At 36.3% G+C, this 16195-nt stretch overlaps 3 protein-coding genes across 4 annotated transcripts; 2 read left to right on the top strand and 1 right to left on the bottom strand.

Moving 5' to 3' along the window:
- Positions 1 to 1026: 1026 nt before the first annotated feature.
- LOC306889650 (GTPase IMAP family member 7-like) lies at positions 1027 to 3375 on the top strand. Its single transcript, XM_079448817.1, has 3 exons — positions 1027 to 1198; positions 1298 to 1324; positions 2099 to 3375. Exons 1-3 carry the CDS (start codon positions 1141 to 1143, stop codon positions 2839 to 2841), a joined length of 828 nt encoding a protein of 275 aa, XP_079304943.1. The 5' UTR covers positions 1027 to 1140; the 3' UTR covers positions 2842 to 3375.
- Positions 3376 to 5547: 2172 nt separating this feature from the next.
- Positions 5548 to 7854, bottom strand: LOC306889645 (uncharacterized protein). Of its 2 annotated transcripts, XM_079448812.1 has the most exons (6): positions 7761 to 7854; positions 6994 to 7549; positions 6838 to 6899; positions 6693 to 6749; positions 6351 to 6464; positions 5548 to 6283 (listed from the first exon to the last, which is right to left on the bottom strand). In XM_079448812.1, the coding sequence occupies exons 1-6, from the start codon at positions 7768 to 7770 to the stop codon at positions 5637 to 5639; spliced, it is 1446 nt and encodes a 481-aa protein (XP_079304938.1). In that variant the 5' UTR covers positions 7771 to 7854; the 3' UTR covers positions 5548 to 5636. The 2 variants fall into 2 exon arrangements, with proteins under 2 accessions (XP_079304938.1, XP_079304937.1); XM_079448811.1 differs by lacking the exon at positions 7761 to 7854 and having other exon boundaries at positions 6994 to 7747.
- A 4189-nt stretch (positions 7855 to 12043) lies between these two features.
- Positions 12044 to 13528, top strand: LOC306889414 (trace amine-associated receptor 13c-like; the record flags this gene model as incomplete). The annotated part of the gene is made up of 1 exon (XM_079448309.1): positions 12044 to 13528. One exon carries the CDS (start codon positions 12044 to 12046, stop codon positions 13037 to 13039), a length of 996 nt encoding a protein of 331 aa, XP_079304435.1. The 3' UTR covers positions 13040 to 13528.
- Between the last annotated feature and the right edge of the window lie 2667 nt (positions 13529 to 16195).

Below are 16195 nucleotides of genomic sequence, written 5' to 3' on the forward strand. Positions count from 1 at the left end.
CGTGATGTTTATGACATAAGCAGAAAAACTCATCATAACATGATAGAAGTAAGGCTGGTCCTCCTGGTCACAAACAACATGTTTTAAGGTTTTGCATTTGAATGTGATATTTCTTCTTGTTATTTAACTTAGAATTCCACATGTTTCTACTGTAGCCCTAAACAGACAAACTGCTATACAGAAAGCACATTTTGTTAATACTTCGTCTCCTTCAGCAAAGAAGAGAAACGTGACATCTTGTGTCATGTCGAAGTACTTTGAAAGGAAGGAGAGGAGTGGGGTGAGCAGTTGGTTGTAATTTGCAGCCTCACTGCTAGATGCCGCTAAATTTCATACACTGGACCTTTAATACAGATAGAAATCTAGAAAGCCCCTTAAAGAAAACTCTTTTAATCAGATTTCTCAAAGAAAGAATCTTATCGGTAAACATTTTATTTGATTTATTTTAATTTTTTTATTAAATTGTATTACATTATTGTATGGTAGTAAATGGTTACATACAGAAAATATGGATCGCAAACAAAGACAAACTACTTTAAAAAGCTGATTTATATTTGGGGTTTGGGATTTCGTCATTAAGCAAATTGAAATTAAATTACAATACTTGAATTCTATTACTTGAAAACAGATTCATTTCTTTGATGTTTTGTTCTCCTCTGTAATCCCAGTAATGTATCTCGTTGTAAATGTGTGTGATTAAACTATAATCCGCTTTCATTGAGATTTCATTTAAATGTACTCTCGCAGAAAGATGGTAAAAAAGCAGTTGGTACCCTTTAAAAAGGCTCATCCTTTATGTACCATTACAGGTACCATTATGCACCTTTGATCCATTCATATGTGCTCATTAGGTGCAAATGCACTTTTTGTATTTTTTCTGATAGTGTAAAGAGAATGATCACAATTCGAAGGGATAGATAAGACACTATGATCCGAATGCTGAAATTCCAGTTTGTTCCTTCAAAATGGTAAGAAAGACTTCTGTATATATAAGGAATGATGTTACAAATGTGAAAGCAAAAGACTGTTGTGGACATTTTCTGAAAATGAAGCAGGGGTGTGGATGACGCACACAGGTGTATAATAATGCAGTCACACTGCAAATGATTTAGCAGTTCAGGGAAACGATTTGAAGGAATAATGTGTTCGTGTCTCAGGTGTCCTTCCTCTTGCTGTTTTTCTTCAGCAGAAGAACACGGTGCGTTCACTGACTCTTTACAATAAGCTCGGCTTTGTTCAGTTATACATGTTATTCAGTCAAAATGTTCATATTCAAATGTTGTTTTGTTTCACGCAGCGGACATTCCTTTATCAAAGACAGGAAGTAAGTGAAATGATTGCTTTCAAGCTTTCTGATTTGAAATAGAATCGCTTATTTCACTTTTTCATTCTGTGAAATAAGGTGTTCAAAAATGTCAAATGTTTAAATTGTGTGTTTAAAATGTTTGCTATTGTAGAAACGCCGCTTCGCGATCAATCTATTCTCTACTGTTCGGCCAAAAAAACAAATTCGGTTCAGTTGTTCATTAGTTAAACTGGAATATTTATGTTTTGATTTGTGTGGACTTCAGAGCACATTTGTTGAGAAAACACAAGAAAATTACCTTGTGATCGGTTGCCTTATTATTTAAAGTTTTGTCAACTTTTTTATCATATCGATTCATTTTCTAGTTAACTTGTTACAGGAAAGACCATAGGGATAAATAAACGTGTGACCACGATGTTGGATTTCCAGTTAGTCTAGAAAATCAGATCTTTTACATGTGTGCATGCAAGGGATAGTAAAAGCTTGTACATTTGTGAAAAACAAAGCAGGGGTGTGGATCATTCACACACACAAATGCTGGTACTGTAATGCAGTCAGACTAAAACGTGAACGGCTGGTGAAGGAACAATGTGTCTAAAACATTTTCATGATTTATTCAAACGTTCTTCAGTGAAAAGAGTCGAGCAAAGTAAGTTGAATGATTGCTTTCAATGTTCTGGAAAATCTCAATTCAGTATGAATCTGTAAAAGTATATAAAATGTTATGTTTAAGCATTAGTTTTGTTAGTGTGGATGTTTAGTTTTCACATTGCGCTGTGTTTGCTATTGTAGATACGCCGCTTCGCATTGTTATGATCGGGAAAACCGGAGTTGGTAAAAGTGCAGTTGGAAACACCATTCTCAGAAGAAAAGCTTTTAAATCAGAACCTTCTGCAAACTCTGTTACTAGTGAATGCAAAAAAGAAAAGACGTTAGACCACAGAGACATTTATGTGATAGACACGCCTGGAGTTCTGGACACCAATATCAGTTCAAGAGATCACATTAAAAGAGAAATCGTGAGATGCATTCAGGTGTCCGCACCAGGTCCTCACGCGTTTCTGCTGGTGCTACGAATTGGTCGTTTCACAGATGAGGAAAAAAATTCTGTCAGAGCCCTTCAAGAGATCTTTGGAGAAGAAGCTTCTAAATACATGATAGTGGTCTTCACTCATGGAGATGCGCTCAGAGGTCAGTCGATAAAAGACTATGTGAGAAGTGGTCACGATGACCTCAGAAGCGTCATCCAGAGCTGTGGGAGCAGATATGTTGTTTTTGACAACAATGACGTGAGAAATCGATCTCAGGTGAAAATATTACTAGAGAAAATAGATGAGATGGTGGCAGCCAATGGAGGAGAATGCTTTACTCAGGAAATGTATGAAGAAGCTGAAGAACTCATTCAACAACAGAAAGTGCAGAGAGAGATGGCCGAGCTTCTGGAGTATGAATTGAGCTTTCTTGATTTTCTGGATGATAGAATCCCTGTGTTCCAAAAAATATTGCTTGGGAATAGTTTGGAGAATCTTGTTTGACGATCGAGGTTTATAAATGTCATAAATGACAGTGTTATGAAATGTTTGGCATCCAGCCCAATATTGTCTTATTTTCACATTGCGGTGTTATAGAATTTTGTTCAGGAAAATGTGTTTAGACATTGCAGTAGCAATAAATTCATTATCTTTCAATTATTGTTCTCTACACTTAAACAACTAGTAAGGTTTTCTTTTTTGTGTTATTTGTGCACGTTTCATAAAATGTACTGTGCTTAAAAACTTAAAAAAACAAAACAAAACAATGAGTATAGTTTTCTCAGGGTACTTCAGGTTGGTCCCTTTATTCTTTTCAGTGTTCACTTCCTGGTTCTAAAATGTTATTGCTTAAAATATGTAATGATGTTGTACTGGCACTGGAGATATTGTAGCAAAATAAAATCTTATCATGCAAAGCACATTCATTGCACAATGATCATTGTCACAGATTAAAAGTCCAGCAAATCAACTGGTGCATGTATACTTATGCAGTCTTATCATTAAAGAATTGCTCCTATAAAGCCTCTCTCTGAACATAACAGCCTTGGCAACCCTGTGTGTTAATGTGTGTGAATATTCATCATTGGGGGATCAAGGGACAATAACGCCCGTCAGGTCTGTTTAGTTACGTTGCCAGTTGTTCACCCCTTCCTTACCCTACAACTTTATTATTAAACGCTTGTTAGCCACTTTTTTTCATTTTATTAAGAGTAAATGGCTTTAAGATCTGATGTGATGGGGGAAAGTAGGCATGCGACGATATGAAGTAGTCAAAATAGGTTTTAATCTCTACGCCTCTGGAGACGCTAGTTGCACAGCCTCAGAACTGGTGGGCAGAGTAAGTGTATATTGCCTCTGCTAACACTGCAATCAGTATAAATAGACACTCCGTAATAGCTTTCAGGAAATCCTTTGCCGGGGCTAAGCAGTTTTCTGACCGGGCTATAGCCCCTGCAAACACCGCCCCAAGCAATGCCTCTGTGTATTAGTATGGACCATGTTGTCCATCTTCTATATTAACATCAATTGTTGTATTATTTAGATTCTTATCAGACAACATTACAAACATATTCTTATGATTCTTGTTTGGTTTGTTTCTAAACAATCATAATTTTTTATATTGAGCTTCGGTTAGGTGGCGTTGCGAGGGGTGGGCTTTGGGGGCTTAAGACTCTCATGTTTGGCCAAAAGCCCCTCATCTTTTTGATGCTGCGATCGACACATTGCCGAGTGAAAAGGAGAAAGGTAGTGGCCGTGGCTTGCGTTTTTTTACAAGGGAATTGATTGGATGTGTAAAAACAGCCGTTGCATTGATTTTGAAATGAAACCGGCAGCAGGCTGACTGTTGAAGGGGAGGAGATAACGGATGCTGCGTCCAAGCCGTGTAATTTACGATGAATAGTCGTTTCAGGGTGGAATCGCTTCATCAGATTTTGAATGGTCTGAAGATTGAACGTTCATTTTTAAAAGAAAATTACCCACATTGTTAAGCTATTTACTATAAACGTTGAATTGTCATTTTTTATTTCACTGGGACTTTAAAGAGGTGCTTCGCGAAATTAACAGTTGAACCTTTTTCTACATTCCAACTATAAGCTTCTGTTCTCAACATATCTTTGCAGTTTTGTAGTTTTTGTGCAAACTTTGATCAAAACAAAGTTTTGTCATGGAGTAAAGTGGGATACTTTACCTTTTACATTACATTTAATTTCATCCAAAGGCATTTACACAGCATCATACTGTACTATACATTTGTTTCCGAGAATGTGGAATCCCATTCTAATTTTGTCTATCAGAACAACTAACTGTAAAATATAAAAGGCATTTATTTGATGATATTTATGTTTGGACACTGTTGTATGTTATATGCTCAAGAGACTTTTCTCGGTTCGGATCATGTTATGATAAGTCTCTTTACAGTGTACAGACCTTTCCAGGTTTAAAAAGCTAATCTGTAAGTGCGTTAAGAAGAACTTGTTTTAGGTTCTTCAGTAAACGTAAAACTAATATCAAGCTTTTTTGTTACCCCATGTTTTTGCTCGTTTGAAACAGAAACACACCTAATTCTTACATTTTCATTCATAAAGCAAGACTAAATATCTGAGATCATTTCATTGTCAAGCTCATTTGATTTAAGTACTGGCAAATAAATGCTGTTTTTGCCTTGTAATGCCTGTGGAGAATCTTGCTCAAAGTGGACCTGTGTAGGCCTAATGATGTTTTTACTTTGTAGGCATTATTGAGAAGTCTGATGTGTACATTTCCGTGTCGAGGTGGGGGCTAAGCCCACTATCCCTTCCAACACTAGCAACGCCACTGGTCCTGTTTACCATACAATGCAGTATGACTCACTGAGCTGGTTTTTATGAAGAAGAATGTGCCAAAATCCCCTCTAAACTCAACATCAATCATTACACCCTCGTTGCATGATCTCTTATCACGCACATTCTCTTTATACTTCTCATAAGGAAGAAACTCAGAAAAATATTTCATAGAAGGAACAACCTCCAAATAACCTGTGACACTTTCCTTTTCATAGTCTCATATTCATGAGCAGGAACTATGAAGCATGCCTTGAAGCACTTAAACACGTAGACCTGTAGAACCACATTCTCTGAGGTTTAATTCTTCAAAAGTCAAGATCATTGTTTGTTTCCTGTAAAGAAAAGGTTTAACTGTTAAATGAATGACACACAGGATTCCCAGAAAGATCTTTCATTTGAATTGAACTTTATTGACATGATACACAACATTAAGGTTTTGATTAGACTTTTTCAAATTCAGTTTGTCAAGGTCGTTTACATGACTGTGCAATCTTTTTTCTTGGATTCCTTTTGGGGAAACGGCACACAATTGTCAGGACATCCATTTTGTCTCTTCATTTCCGAAACCATCGCTAGCAGTGTCTGAAATTGTCGATCCTTGTGGTCATTGTTGTTAAATGCAAGACATCTGGACCCACAGATCCGGGTCAGCTCCTGCAGGTGGGGATTAGTGTTTCTTATGTAGTCTGATACTGTATTTTCTTCTAGTTTCTCTTTGCCAGTAAACAGAATGATGATTTCTCTCACAGCATCCTTACCAAACACTTTCTGTATATTGGGAACTATCATTCTCTCTCCATCTGTGAAACGGCCGAGCTCCATGACCAGTACATACGCATCCGGCCCAGGCTGAGCGAGCTCTTTACACATTTCTATGTGTTTCTGCTGGTCTCTAAGGCCTTCATAAAAGAAATCTGGAGTGTCTATGACCCTGATCATTTTTCCGCAAACGGTTTCCTCTGCCATCTGACACACCTGTGTTACTGGCACAGAACTGGCGCGGGATTCAAAAAGTCTCTTTCTCAGGATAGTGTTTCCTGTAGCGCTCTTCCCACTTCCTGTCTGTCCCAGCAGCACAATGGTCATGGTGTCTGTCTTGGTGATAGTGGTTTGGTCTCGTTCTAAATTATAAAATAAAAATGACAAAATGCTATAGAATAGAGTAGAATAGAATAGAGATTAGTATACCATCTGTCCTATGGTCCGAGGTGCTGGGATACGCTGCAGCCCCTACAGACGACAAGTGGGCTCGGACAGTGGATCGGATGTGTCCAATATTGAATGATCTACTCCGCCGCTGCCCTGCAGGAGTTTAAAAAATGGACAATAGCATTGCATGGCATGGCATGACTTGACTTGACTTGACTTAACATATAGCATAGCATAGCATAGCATAGCATATAACACGACATAACACGACATATAACACAACAACACAACACAACACGTAATATAATACAATAAAATACAATATATAGTATTATATAATATACAGTATGACTTAATGTAATGAAGAATAGAATAACATACCTCTTGTCCTGGGTCTTTCCTGCCTATAGCTGGAACTGCAGGGATAAGCTGCAGCCGCTGCAGAGGAAAAGCAGGTATTGGAGATTTTATGACAGGGTAAATTTGTTATTAAAACGATTGATTATAATATTATGATGGATATTACCTGATAGGTTCTCTTGTATCGTTGTTTCCCGATTATTCTGTGCATATGTGGGCCTGTGGGATCTGCAATCGAAGAGAAAATGAATCAAGATCTCAGGTCAAGAGCTTCATTTTGAGAAGAAACAGCATCTGATTACATTCAAATGTTTCATTTTACCTTTCATTCTTGTTTATTTGCATCTCAGGCGCAATTTTCCAGCATTTCATCAGTCGTTTCATTAAGTCATTTGACTCCATATTTGTGTTAAAATCACAAGTTTTTCCCCGGCATTGGTGGACAATGTATCGCAGGGAATGGTCTGTTTCATCGTCTGACTTTGTCGATCTCTCATTTTTATTTCTAAACAGAAGTACTATCATGTTTTCTGACATTTTCTTTCCAAAATTATGCCGAAATTCTTTAAATAATTCCTCATCCCTCCAAGTAACGCAGTCACGCTGCAGGACAAATACTATACACAGCTGCTCAGAGGTTGAATATGCGTGTTTCTCAATCTTTTGCAATGACTGAGAATGCCTTTTCTGGATATTGATAACAGTAACCACGCTGTTCTGCAACTCCAGTGATATTTCTTGATATAAGGACCGTCCTGGATGAAAGTGGTCCAACTGAATTAATTTATTTCCCACCAAACACTTACACGCGTCGTCAGTCCCAAGCAGAAGAATTGTGATATTGTCTTTTTTACAAAACTCGGCTTTATTTTCATATCCTGTAATGAAGCCCACAAAAATAACATAGGAAAATATTATCTCTATAGTTATATACATACTTCAGACTGCGGTTGTGAGCGAAGCTACAGTCACTTTCAGCTCAACTTGACAAAATAGTCAGTGAGCCTTGAAACACACTAAGCTTTTATTGTTAACTATTTTACTTCATCTATGCACATTTATAACACCACAAACACTCAGAAAACGTACCTTGTGCCATACTGAAATCAATGTGTGCTCAGAGGAGCTCAGAGAAGAGCGCAGTGAATCGTCTGCAGTAGATGAAAGTAAAAGTATGTTTGTGTATTTTATAGTGAATGGGTGGAACACATACATGCAGTCACGGTATGTCTTGGAACATACACTTCTGTTCAAAGGTTAAGGGCCACTTGATTTACATGTTTTTTTCCGAAATGATCTTGAAAACCTTTTGATTTGAAGGTTTGATTCAATTCATGTATTTTTGTGTTTTACACAATTTTGCATGTACAGTTACTGTAATACAACACATAAAGTATATACATTAGTACAGATAGCAGAGAAAACATGAAAGAATCATAAAGAATGTCAAAATTAACCTGAGATGAAGTCTAAATGTTTGAAATGTATACCTAATATACTTATGGTTGGTAATGATGGAATAGTTTTGATCTATTTAAAATGTTAAGTCACAATATAATCCTCATAGTTAGTCTTGTGTCATTCCATGTTTTTGTATTGCTTTTCTTAATTTTTTTATGGTTATGCTCAAATACATCATTTACTTGACCTGTTTTTATTTCATAACTGTAATGTTCCTATCTGTGTACAAATATCCACTTCTTTGTGGATTTGAGTTCATATTAAAGCTCAGTTATAAGCATGTTTGATGTATTTGTGCTGATCAGGGTCAGAGTTTGTAATTCAACATGCGCCCGTCGGGTGGCGACGCCGCTTTACAGTGTGTAGATTAAAAGATTGTTTTCTAGGCCAAATGACACGACTCAACTGTCTCGTTTCACTCATACTTTAATATAAGTACTTTTGAACTATTTGAACAGAATCTTGTTTTAGTGGGTATAATTGATTCGGGCATGTTTGAGGTCATTTTGCTTGTTGTGTTATTGGTAATCGAGTAGGCCTACTTTGGTCATTTTGTGTACAGTTATGTTGAAATAATTTATTAATCAGACATGTTACCCTCTGTACTTTTATTTGTTTCAAAAACGATTTTCTAGGGATTTAATAAGCAGAGGGTAATATAGAAATGTCCGAAATACTGTAGAGTATAACAATAATGTGGAAATATTAAATTGCCTTCATGCCCTGTGGATGTAAATCTCAATTCTTGCATTGGCTTGATGCCTTTGTTGAGGAAACTTTTGTTTTATTTCTGATTTCTTCTTCTTCTTTTCTTTTTAGGCTGCAACACAATGCATACTTTGATCTTATACTCATGTCGGCGGTTGTGAATTAAACCACACAGAAACTGCTTCACAGGCCATTATCACATGACGTCACGCTTCTTCCGTTCTGCCGTGAAGCAGTGTACCGTCACTTCCGCTAGAGCGATCATTATGGAGCCACAAATACGGCTAGATGACAAGTCGCTTACGACAAGATCAAAAGCTGGATAAAAGATAGAAATTCTTTGACGAAGGTCTATTTATGAGGGTAAGTGTTTTGTTTTTGCGTTAACGAAAGTGCAAGGATAAGTACTCAAATATGTGTACTGTCAGATAAAAACGTTACGAAGTATTAACATGCCTGATACTGTACACAATAATAATCTTACCGATGTCTTGACCACTTGTATTTTGTGTTACATTTCTTCAAACGGAAGTTGTGATACACTGCTTTGCGAAAAGGGCGAAAGTTGAATGACGTAATTGTGAAAAGGGCCTAGTAGGGCAGAGTTTTACACATGTTAACTTAACATAGGAGAAAGCATTTGTTTGAGTTCCTACAGAAGACGAACATAGATTGTTAGCAGATCGTAATCTTGAAGTAAAATATTGTTTGATTTAAACGTCAAACTACACCAACATGGATGCCAAGCGTTTAAAGAAAAATGTAGAGTCAAAGTTCAGCGGTTCTCAAGTGTTTTGTGAGCAATCAACACGTCTATCACACCATTTTATTTATCTGACGAAATATAGCACAAAAGTCACCAGAGACTCCATTAGCGCTTGTCACAACTGTTGAATGAAACATGCTGTTGAAGCCTAACAATCAAAGGTGTGAAATAAACAGACTCGGTTTATGCAAAGCTGTTGAGGGGATTGTGGATCCATTCATTCCCCCCGGGAGTGTTCTTACCCCAGAATGCTTGGAACTTGTCTAACGAAAGAAACGAAATGGGTAAAGATAATTTTGTTATACATGTAGGCATTTATGTGAAGGTAACTGGTATTTTTAGCTATTCATTTGATAAGTGAAACACTAAAACAGTCATTCAATAAATTCAGGCTGTAAACATGCGTGGTTTTTCGGACAGGGCTTAGATTGAGTAGATTTTATTCTATAATTTTAAATAAATAGTACCTAATTTTATCAGCTATGAGTCACGACTCACTAAAAGAAATTAGATCAAGTCAATATTAATTACTTATAAAATATTAGTTTTTATAACCGACAACAGTTAATCTACTTATTATAATGAAAACGAAACAATTACACAATAAATATGACTTATTCAGAGAAGCTTGAATTGACCTAAAAATGGTCAGAAACAGATCGCATCAATTGCTCGACCAAATAACAAACGTCTACAAAATCCCTTTTTGACAATTAACACAAGATTCTTTCTGTCACCATAAATCATATAGAATCAAATCTAATTGAGTGCAAATTATTAACTCAATTTTGAGGAGATCATTTAGTTTGCATATAGTTTACTTTACTGCATAATATATTTAAGTAAAATGTAAACGATTTTCATGGGTAGTATTTAATAACCCTCAAGAATCATTTTTTTCTAGCTAATCCCTCCCTTGGAAACCGCCCCATAGTGTCTACATGTTAAAACATACCACTCTTACATTTTTTTGACCGTCTTTATTTTGTCTAATGGTCCGGTAATGGCTGGTTTCGTAGTTTCAGTTTTTATGTTATGTCAGTGATCTGGTATTTGGCATCAGTGTCTGGTGAATGGGTGAGAATAACGCTAAAGTTTGACATTGTGTTAAAGTCATGGTTTATGAGGGGCCTTATTTCTCTAGTCTAGAGCATCTCTGCAATACTGCTGTGGTTGCACAAGGTTGAATGTTGATCAGAAATCTTGTCGGAAACCATGGAAGAAAGTGAAGGGGACTTCTGCTCACACTGATGGATCTGGCTCAGGTCCCTCTCATCATGAGATAGTTTATGGTTTGTGGTTTTCTTCTGGTAGGTGTTTTGACCACGTGTGGTATGTCATTTCAATTTCCAGTGTGTATTTAGTAGGAATGCACTATATATTATTAGCCATATAGGTATCAGATGATAAATTTACATTTTATAATCGGTATTGGCCCAATAATAAAATCAGGTTGATATATTTAAGTCGATAAATTGTGAATCAATTCCTCTTATTGAAGCAGTTCAGGTGCACGCTGCTCACCGTTAAAAAACAATACATGTCGTGATCAGTCACTTGATGAAGGAGTGTGTAGATGCGTATCCACGAATGTGTAAATTATCGGTTGTGTAAAGCAGATTGCTGTCTGAATGCTTTCTGTATTGAGACCGATGAGTCTGTTGGCTTTTGACTGTAAGAACAAACTGTAATGCAGGCTTGGTACATCATGTGGAAATTGAAAAAAAAAGTTTTTTTCCAGTCAATGTTGTAAAACAGTATCCATTTGTTCCAGGCTCAGAACATGCTTTATTATAGATACTGTGTATATCGGCCAATATATCGGTTATCAACTTCTAACGTTGAAGAATGAACGGGTAACACAATATAAAGTGATCGATATGGGACGAAATTTACAGTGTCGATGCGTCCCTAATATTAATGGTAATAATTACGGACTCTTAAAAATAGTATATAATATAGAAGGTGATTTCCAGGGAGTCATTCATTACATTGATATTTAATTAGTGCCAGTGGATGTAAATAACAAAAAGCTTCCTGCTTGTGTTCGATGGCATTAAAGTAAATTTCTCTTGAGTGGAAAAAAGACTGTGAGGTGGAGCGATTGTTTTTAATGGTAAATATCTTTTTAAAAGCAAAATCAAATCTTCCAGTCAGACTTTATAATGTGCAAGATGTCAAATAAATTGTGTGGTGGTCCTCGTTGGATTCAGTTACTTCAGATTTGCCAGGTCTATGAATAATGAACAAGTGGGTGGGCTGAAAGCTGAATAATGATGTGTTCGTTGAAGAGGGTGGTCGCTGTGGTTTCCCTCGGTATAAAACTGAGTCATCTCGGTGATAAGAACCAGGAGGCTATAGCATCCTTAAAGAGAATGGTTTGCCGATGACGCACACGTTGATGAAGTGTATTCTTCAAATCTGATCCACCGTGGAAATGTCTGACCTGGGAGCAGCAAGTGTGGACCAAGAAGCAATCCATTACTGCTTTCCAAACAATAATTTGTCATGTACCAAAAATGTAAAACCTGACGCCGAGTACATTTTTGTTTACATTTTCATTTCGTTGACATCTGTGTCGACCGTGTTTCTGAACCTGCTGGTGATCATCTCCATCTCTCACTTCAGGCAACTTCACACTCCAACCAACCTGATCATTCTCTCCCTGGCTATTGCGGATCTGATCGTGGGACTGATTCTCATGCCCGTCCAGGGCATCAAACTGATTGAGCCGTGCTGGTACTTTGGAGAAGTGTTTTGCGCAATATTTCCTCTTATTTTCTACGTGGTTGTTACAGCATCTCTTGGCAATTTGATTTTTATATCCATTGATCGTTACATTGCTGTGAATGACCCTTTGCGATACCCAACGAGGGTCACTACTAACAGAGCTGTAATTTCTATTATTGTGAACTGGTTATTTTCATCTGTGTATTGTTTTATTCTCTTGAACGAGTCTTTCATCTCACCAGAGAAAAACCACACATGTGTTGGAGAATGTATACTTTATATTAAGTTGGGATATATAATAACAGATGTCTTAGTTACGTTAGTGATACCTTGTTCTGTAGTCATTTCTTTATACATGAAAATCTGCTTTGTGGCAAAACGTCAGGCTGAGAATTCAAACATGATCTTAGAAAAAAAGGCCAGATCTGAAAAAAAGGCTGCCAAATCTTTAGGGGTTGTCGTTATGGTTTATATTCTGTGTTGGATACCGTACTATATTGCTGCCCTTACTCTTGGCCAAGACACGGGTGATTCTCTTGTTATTAATATAATGTATTGGGTGTTGTGCATGAATTCCTGCATGAACCCACTTCTCTATGCTATGTTTTACCACTGGTTCAGAATATCAACAAAATATATTTTGACTCTGAAAATATTGGAACCGTCATCAGAATATTTCAATCTGTTTCCAGAAGAGATATGATTATCCTCAATGTAAGCCCATCTGTCTCCAAATGGAGTAGGATTCTCGTATTAAGAAGGATGGAGCCTGTGTATATAAACCTGTTAACTATTACTATTTGTTAGTAAAATAGACTCCATTGACAGAACGACATTAATAATAAAGTTTTCTTTGCTGGTGAAGGAAAGAACACGTAAATGTTACACTTGCAATGTTAAAATTACAAGAGAAATGTAAAAAATACAAATTTTTAAATGAAGCATGCTTTAGGTGGTCTGATCTTTCGTTCTTGCTGAATTTCTGTGCATTTTATTTTCTTACCATCATTTGTAAGGATCTGTTGTCAAAATCCTAAAGCATTTTTCATCATGGTCTGTCACGGTTTTTAACTGAAGTAAAACAATGAAAAAGAAAGGTTTTGTTTGAAGGTATTAACAGCACAGTGATTCCCACAAGAATAACTAAGCAGGATTTCGTTCTTTATTGCTTGCATTATTAAATGTACTACCTGTAATCATAGAATCTGATTGTTTTTGTGTAATGTTTGTGAATCAAAATGATATATATTAGGATGGACAGTGGGGCCCTCACATTTGAGTCATTTTCATTTCAAGCACAGATATACTTGACAATCATAAAAGAGTTTCATATCAATAAGGCCAAAAAGTCTCCAGACAAAAGACCAACCCATAAAAACAGGTTAAAGGGATAGTTAATCAGGTTGGTTCAAATCTGTGTAATTATTTTGTTTTGCTAAACACAAAGGAAGATATCTGTAAGAATGTCAGTAAACAAACAGATCTTTTCTCCCATTTGACTCCCAGACTATTTATTTTCTCCACTATGGCAGTTAATGGGGGATGAGATCGGTTTGTCTTATAAATGATAATGTTTTGCAAAAACCTGAGGGTGAGTAAATGATTTTCATTTTGGGTGAACTTTGAATGTTGTTGTCAGGCTATACTAGGAAAATACAAAGTATTAATACATCAAATTAAATATTTATATAATATACAATGCATGGTGATGTTCCAAATAGTGACGCACAGAACAGAATACATTTTTATTAATGATTAAATGATAACACTCGGTTCTACCGAGCCGTTGAAGGAACATTGGCGAAAAAAAAAACAGAAAGCGAAAAATAAAAAACAGAAGACTTTCTCGTGCGCACGCGAATGTTTCTCGCATTACGATTTCCGGCCTAAGTGTATCTTATGTCCTGGCATCTTTTTTGGGTAAACGAAGGGGAGAGAAAGCATGGATGTGCACGAATTTATCGATGTCTATGAACGAAGATCCAAAACACACGCAATTACCATCACATCTGCAACAGTAGCAAAACAGCCTTACCTACATCGGAAATTGTAATGCGAGAAAGTCTTCTGGGTTTTTTTTCCGCCAATGTCCCTTCCACGGCTCCGTACGTTTCCTTTAGTTGGTGTGAATTTACCACCAAAAGTAAAGCATAAACGCATAAATCATGAAAGACTTGAGTTATATGGTATTGGGTCCGTGTTAGACATTTTGATATGATGGCGGTGACTATGTTTTGTGATGTAGAAACTACAGTATGTGCAATGGAATCCAGCACTGATCACAGTGTTGCTCTCAGATTTACATTAACATTTAGTCATTTAGCAGACGCTTTTCTCCAACGCGACTTACAGAGAGTTCAGGGAGCAAGAAGCGATATGTCGATAGTACAATAGGTGCTAATACAAAGATACTAGTTTCAACAAAAGCTAGACCACTACCTGTTGAGAGAAGAGGGTAAGTGTACCTTTATTTTTATTTCTTTATTTATTATTTAAAATGTCCTTGTCTTACAATTTGTGAATAAACGACATTTACCTGATGTGTTTCAACATAGTGTATTTTCATATAGAGAGTTATGATAAGGGCTCTCCAGGGAAACCCATCATTTAAGCGCACTCTCCGTAACACAATATTATGAATAACAATAGCAAGCTGATGGTCTGCTTTTTACTTTCTAAAGTGTGCATGTTTTTCATTTTGAAATAATTATTCTTTGTCATATTTACCATAAATATGGTCTGTGATTAATATACCATAGATAGTATTTTAATTGAAGGGAAAGTTCATCCATCATTTCCTCACCCTCACGTTGTTTCAAACCTGTATACGTTTTTGTTCTGCTAAACACAAAGGAAGATATTTGTAAGAATGTCAGTAAACAACCAGATCTTATCCCAAATTTGAGTCCCGTGCATTTATTTTCCCCACTATGGCAGTTAATGGGGGATGAGATCGGTTTGTTTTATAAATAAATATATTATGTTACTTAAGGTGATAGTTCACCCAAAAATAAAGAATCTGTCATTGACTCCCTCGGGTTGTTTCAAATCTTTATAAATGTCTTTGTTCCAATGAACACTTGGAAGTATATTGGGAAGAATGTTGTAATTTTCAGTTCTGCGACATCATCCACTGCCATAGTAGGAAAAAAATCTTGTTTTTGTTCTGTTGAACACATCATGAGATATTTTGGCACCTTTGACTACCATTTAATTCTTATTACTATGGTGGTCAATGATGTCCCAGGACTGAAAATGACTTACATTCTTCCAAATATCTTTATATATATTCTTCATACTGGAGAAACTGTCCCTTTAATGACATAGTAATGATAATTGAGTGTGTAAAGTTATGAATTCACACATATCTATTGAATAGTATCTATAGCTTTAATGTTAGTTAAATGTGAAAAAATCTTCCTCAGGACTAAATCAAAAACAAACCTCCAATTACATTTTCTTAAAAATGATCAATATTTTCCAGATTCCACAAGGTGTATGTAAACTGCTGACCATAACTCTATACAGTAAAGTTCAACACACATCCGTTGGTGATATATTACATTAACATTACAGTTCTGCATTAAGTAAAGCTATACGTTTTTAATCAGTTTGTGTGTTCAATAGAAATCGAACCCACGTCCCTCAATGCTCTTCCACTGAACACATTGTTAATTATGGAGACATTTGTGATTTCCATACCATAAATCATCACGTATAGTTAATAAATCTTGAGAAATGTACGGTTCAAATCTAAACCTCAAATGGTAAAAGATCTGTAGGAGGGCACATTATCAGGAGTTGATCTTAGATCGTTTTATTAAATAAACATCAAACTGTTATAAACTCCCACAAACAA

Source organism: Barbatula barbatula (assembly GCF_947034865.1).
Source record: "Barbatula barbatula genome assembly, chromosome: 24".
In the NCBI taxonomy this organism is placed as follows: Eukaryota; Metazoa; Chordata; class Actinopteri; order Cypriniformes; family Nemacheilidae; genus Barbatula; species Barbatula barbatula.

Coding starts and splice junctions, on each gene's coding strand:
- LOC306889650 (XM_079448817.1), top strand. CDS start 1,141: ATGTGTTCGTGTCTCAGGTGTCCTTCCTCTTGCTGTTTTTCTTCAGCA. Junction 1,199..1,297: donor TTCTTCAGCAGAAGAACACG/GTGCGTTCACTG, acceptor TGTTTCACGCAG/CGGACATTCCTTTATCAAAG. Junction 1,325..2,098: donor TCCTTTATCAAAGACAGGAA/GTAAGTGAAATG, acceptor TTGCTATTGTAG/ATACGCCGCTTCGCATTGTT.
- LOC306889645 (XM_079448811.1), bottom strand. CDS start 7,607: ATGTATATAACTATAGAGATAATATTTTCCTATGTTATTTTTGTGGGC. Junction 6,750..6,837: donor GATACAAGAGAACCTATCAG/GTAATATCCATC, acceptor TTTCCTCTGCAG/CGGCTGCAGCTTATCCCTGC. Junction 6,465..6,692: donor GGAAAGACCCAGGACAAGAG/GTATGTTATTCT, acceptor AAACTCCTGCAG/GGCAGCGGCGGAGTAGATCA.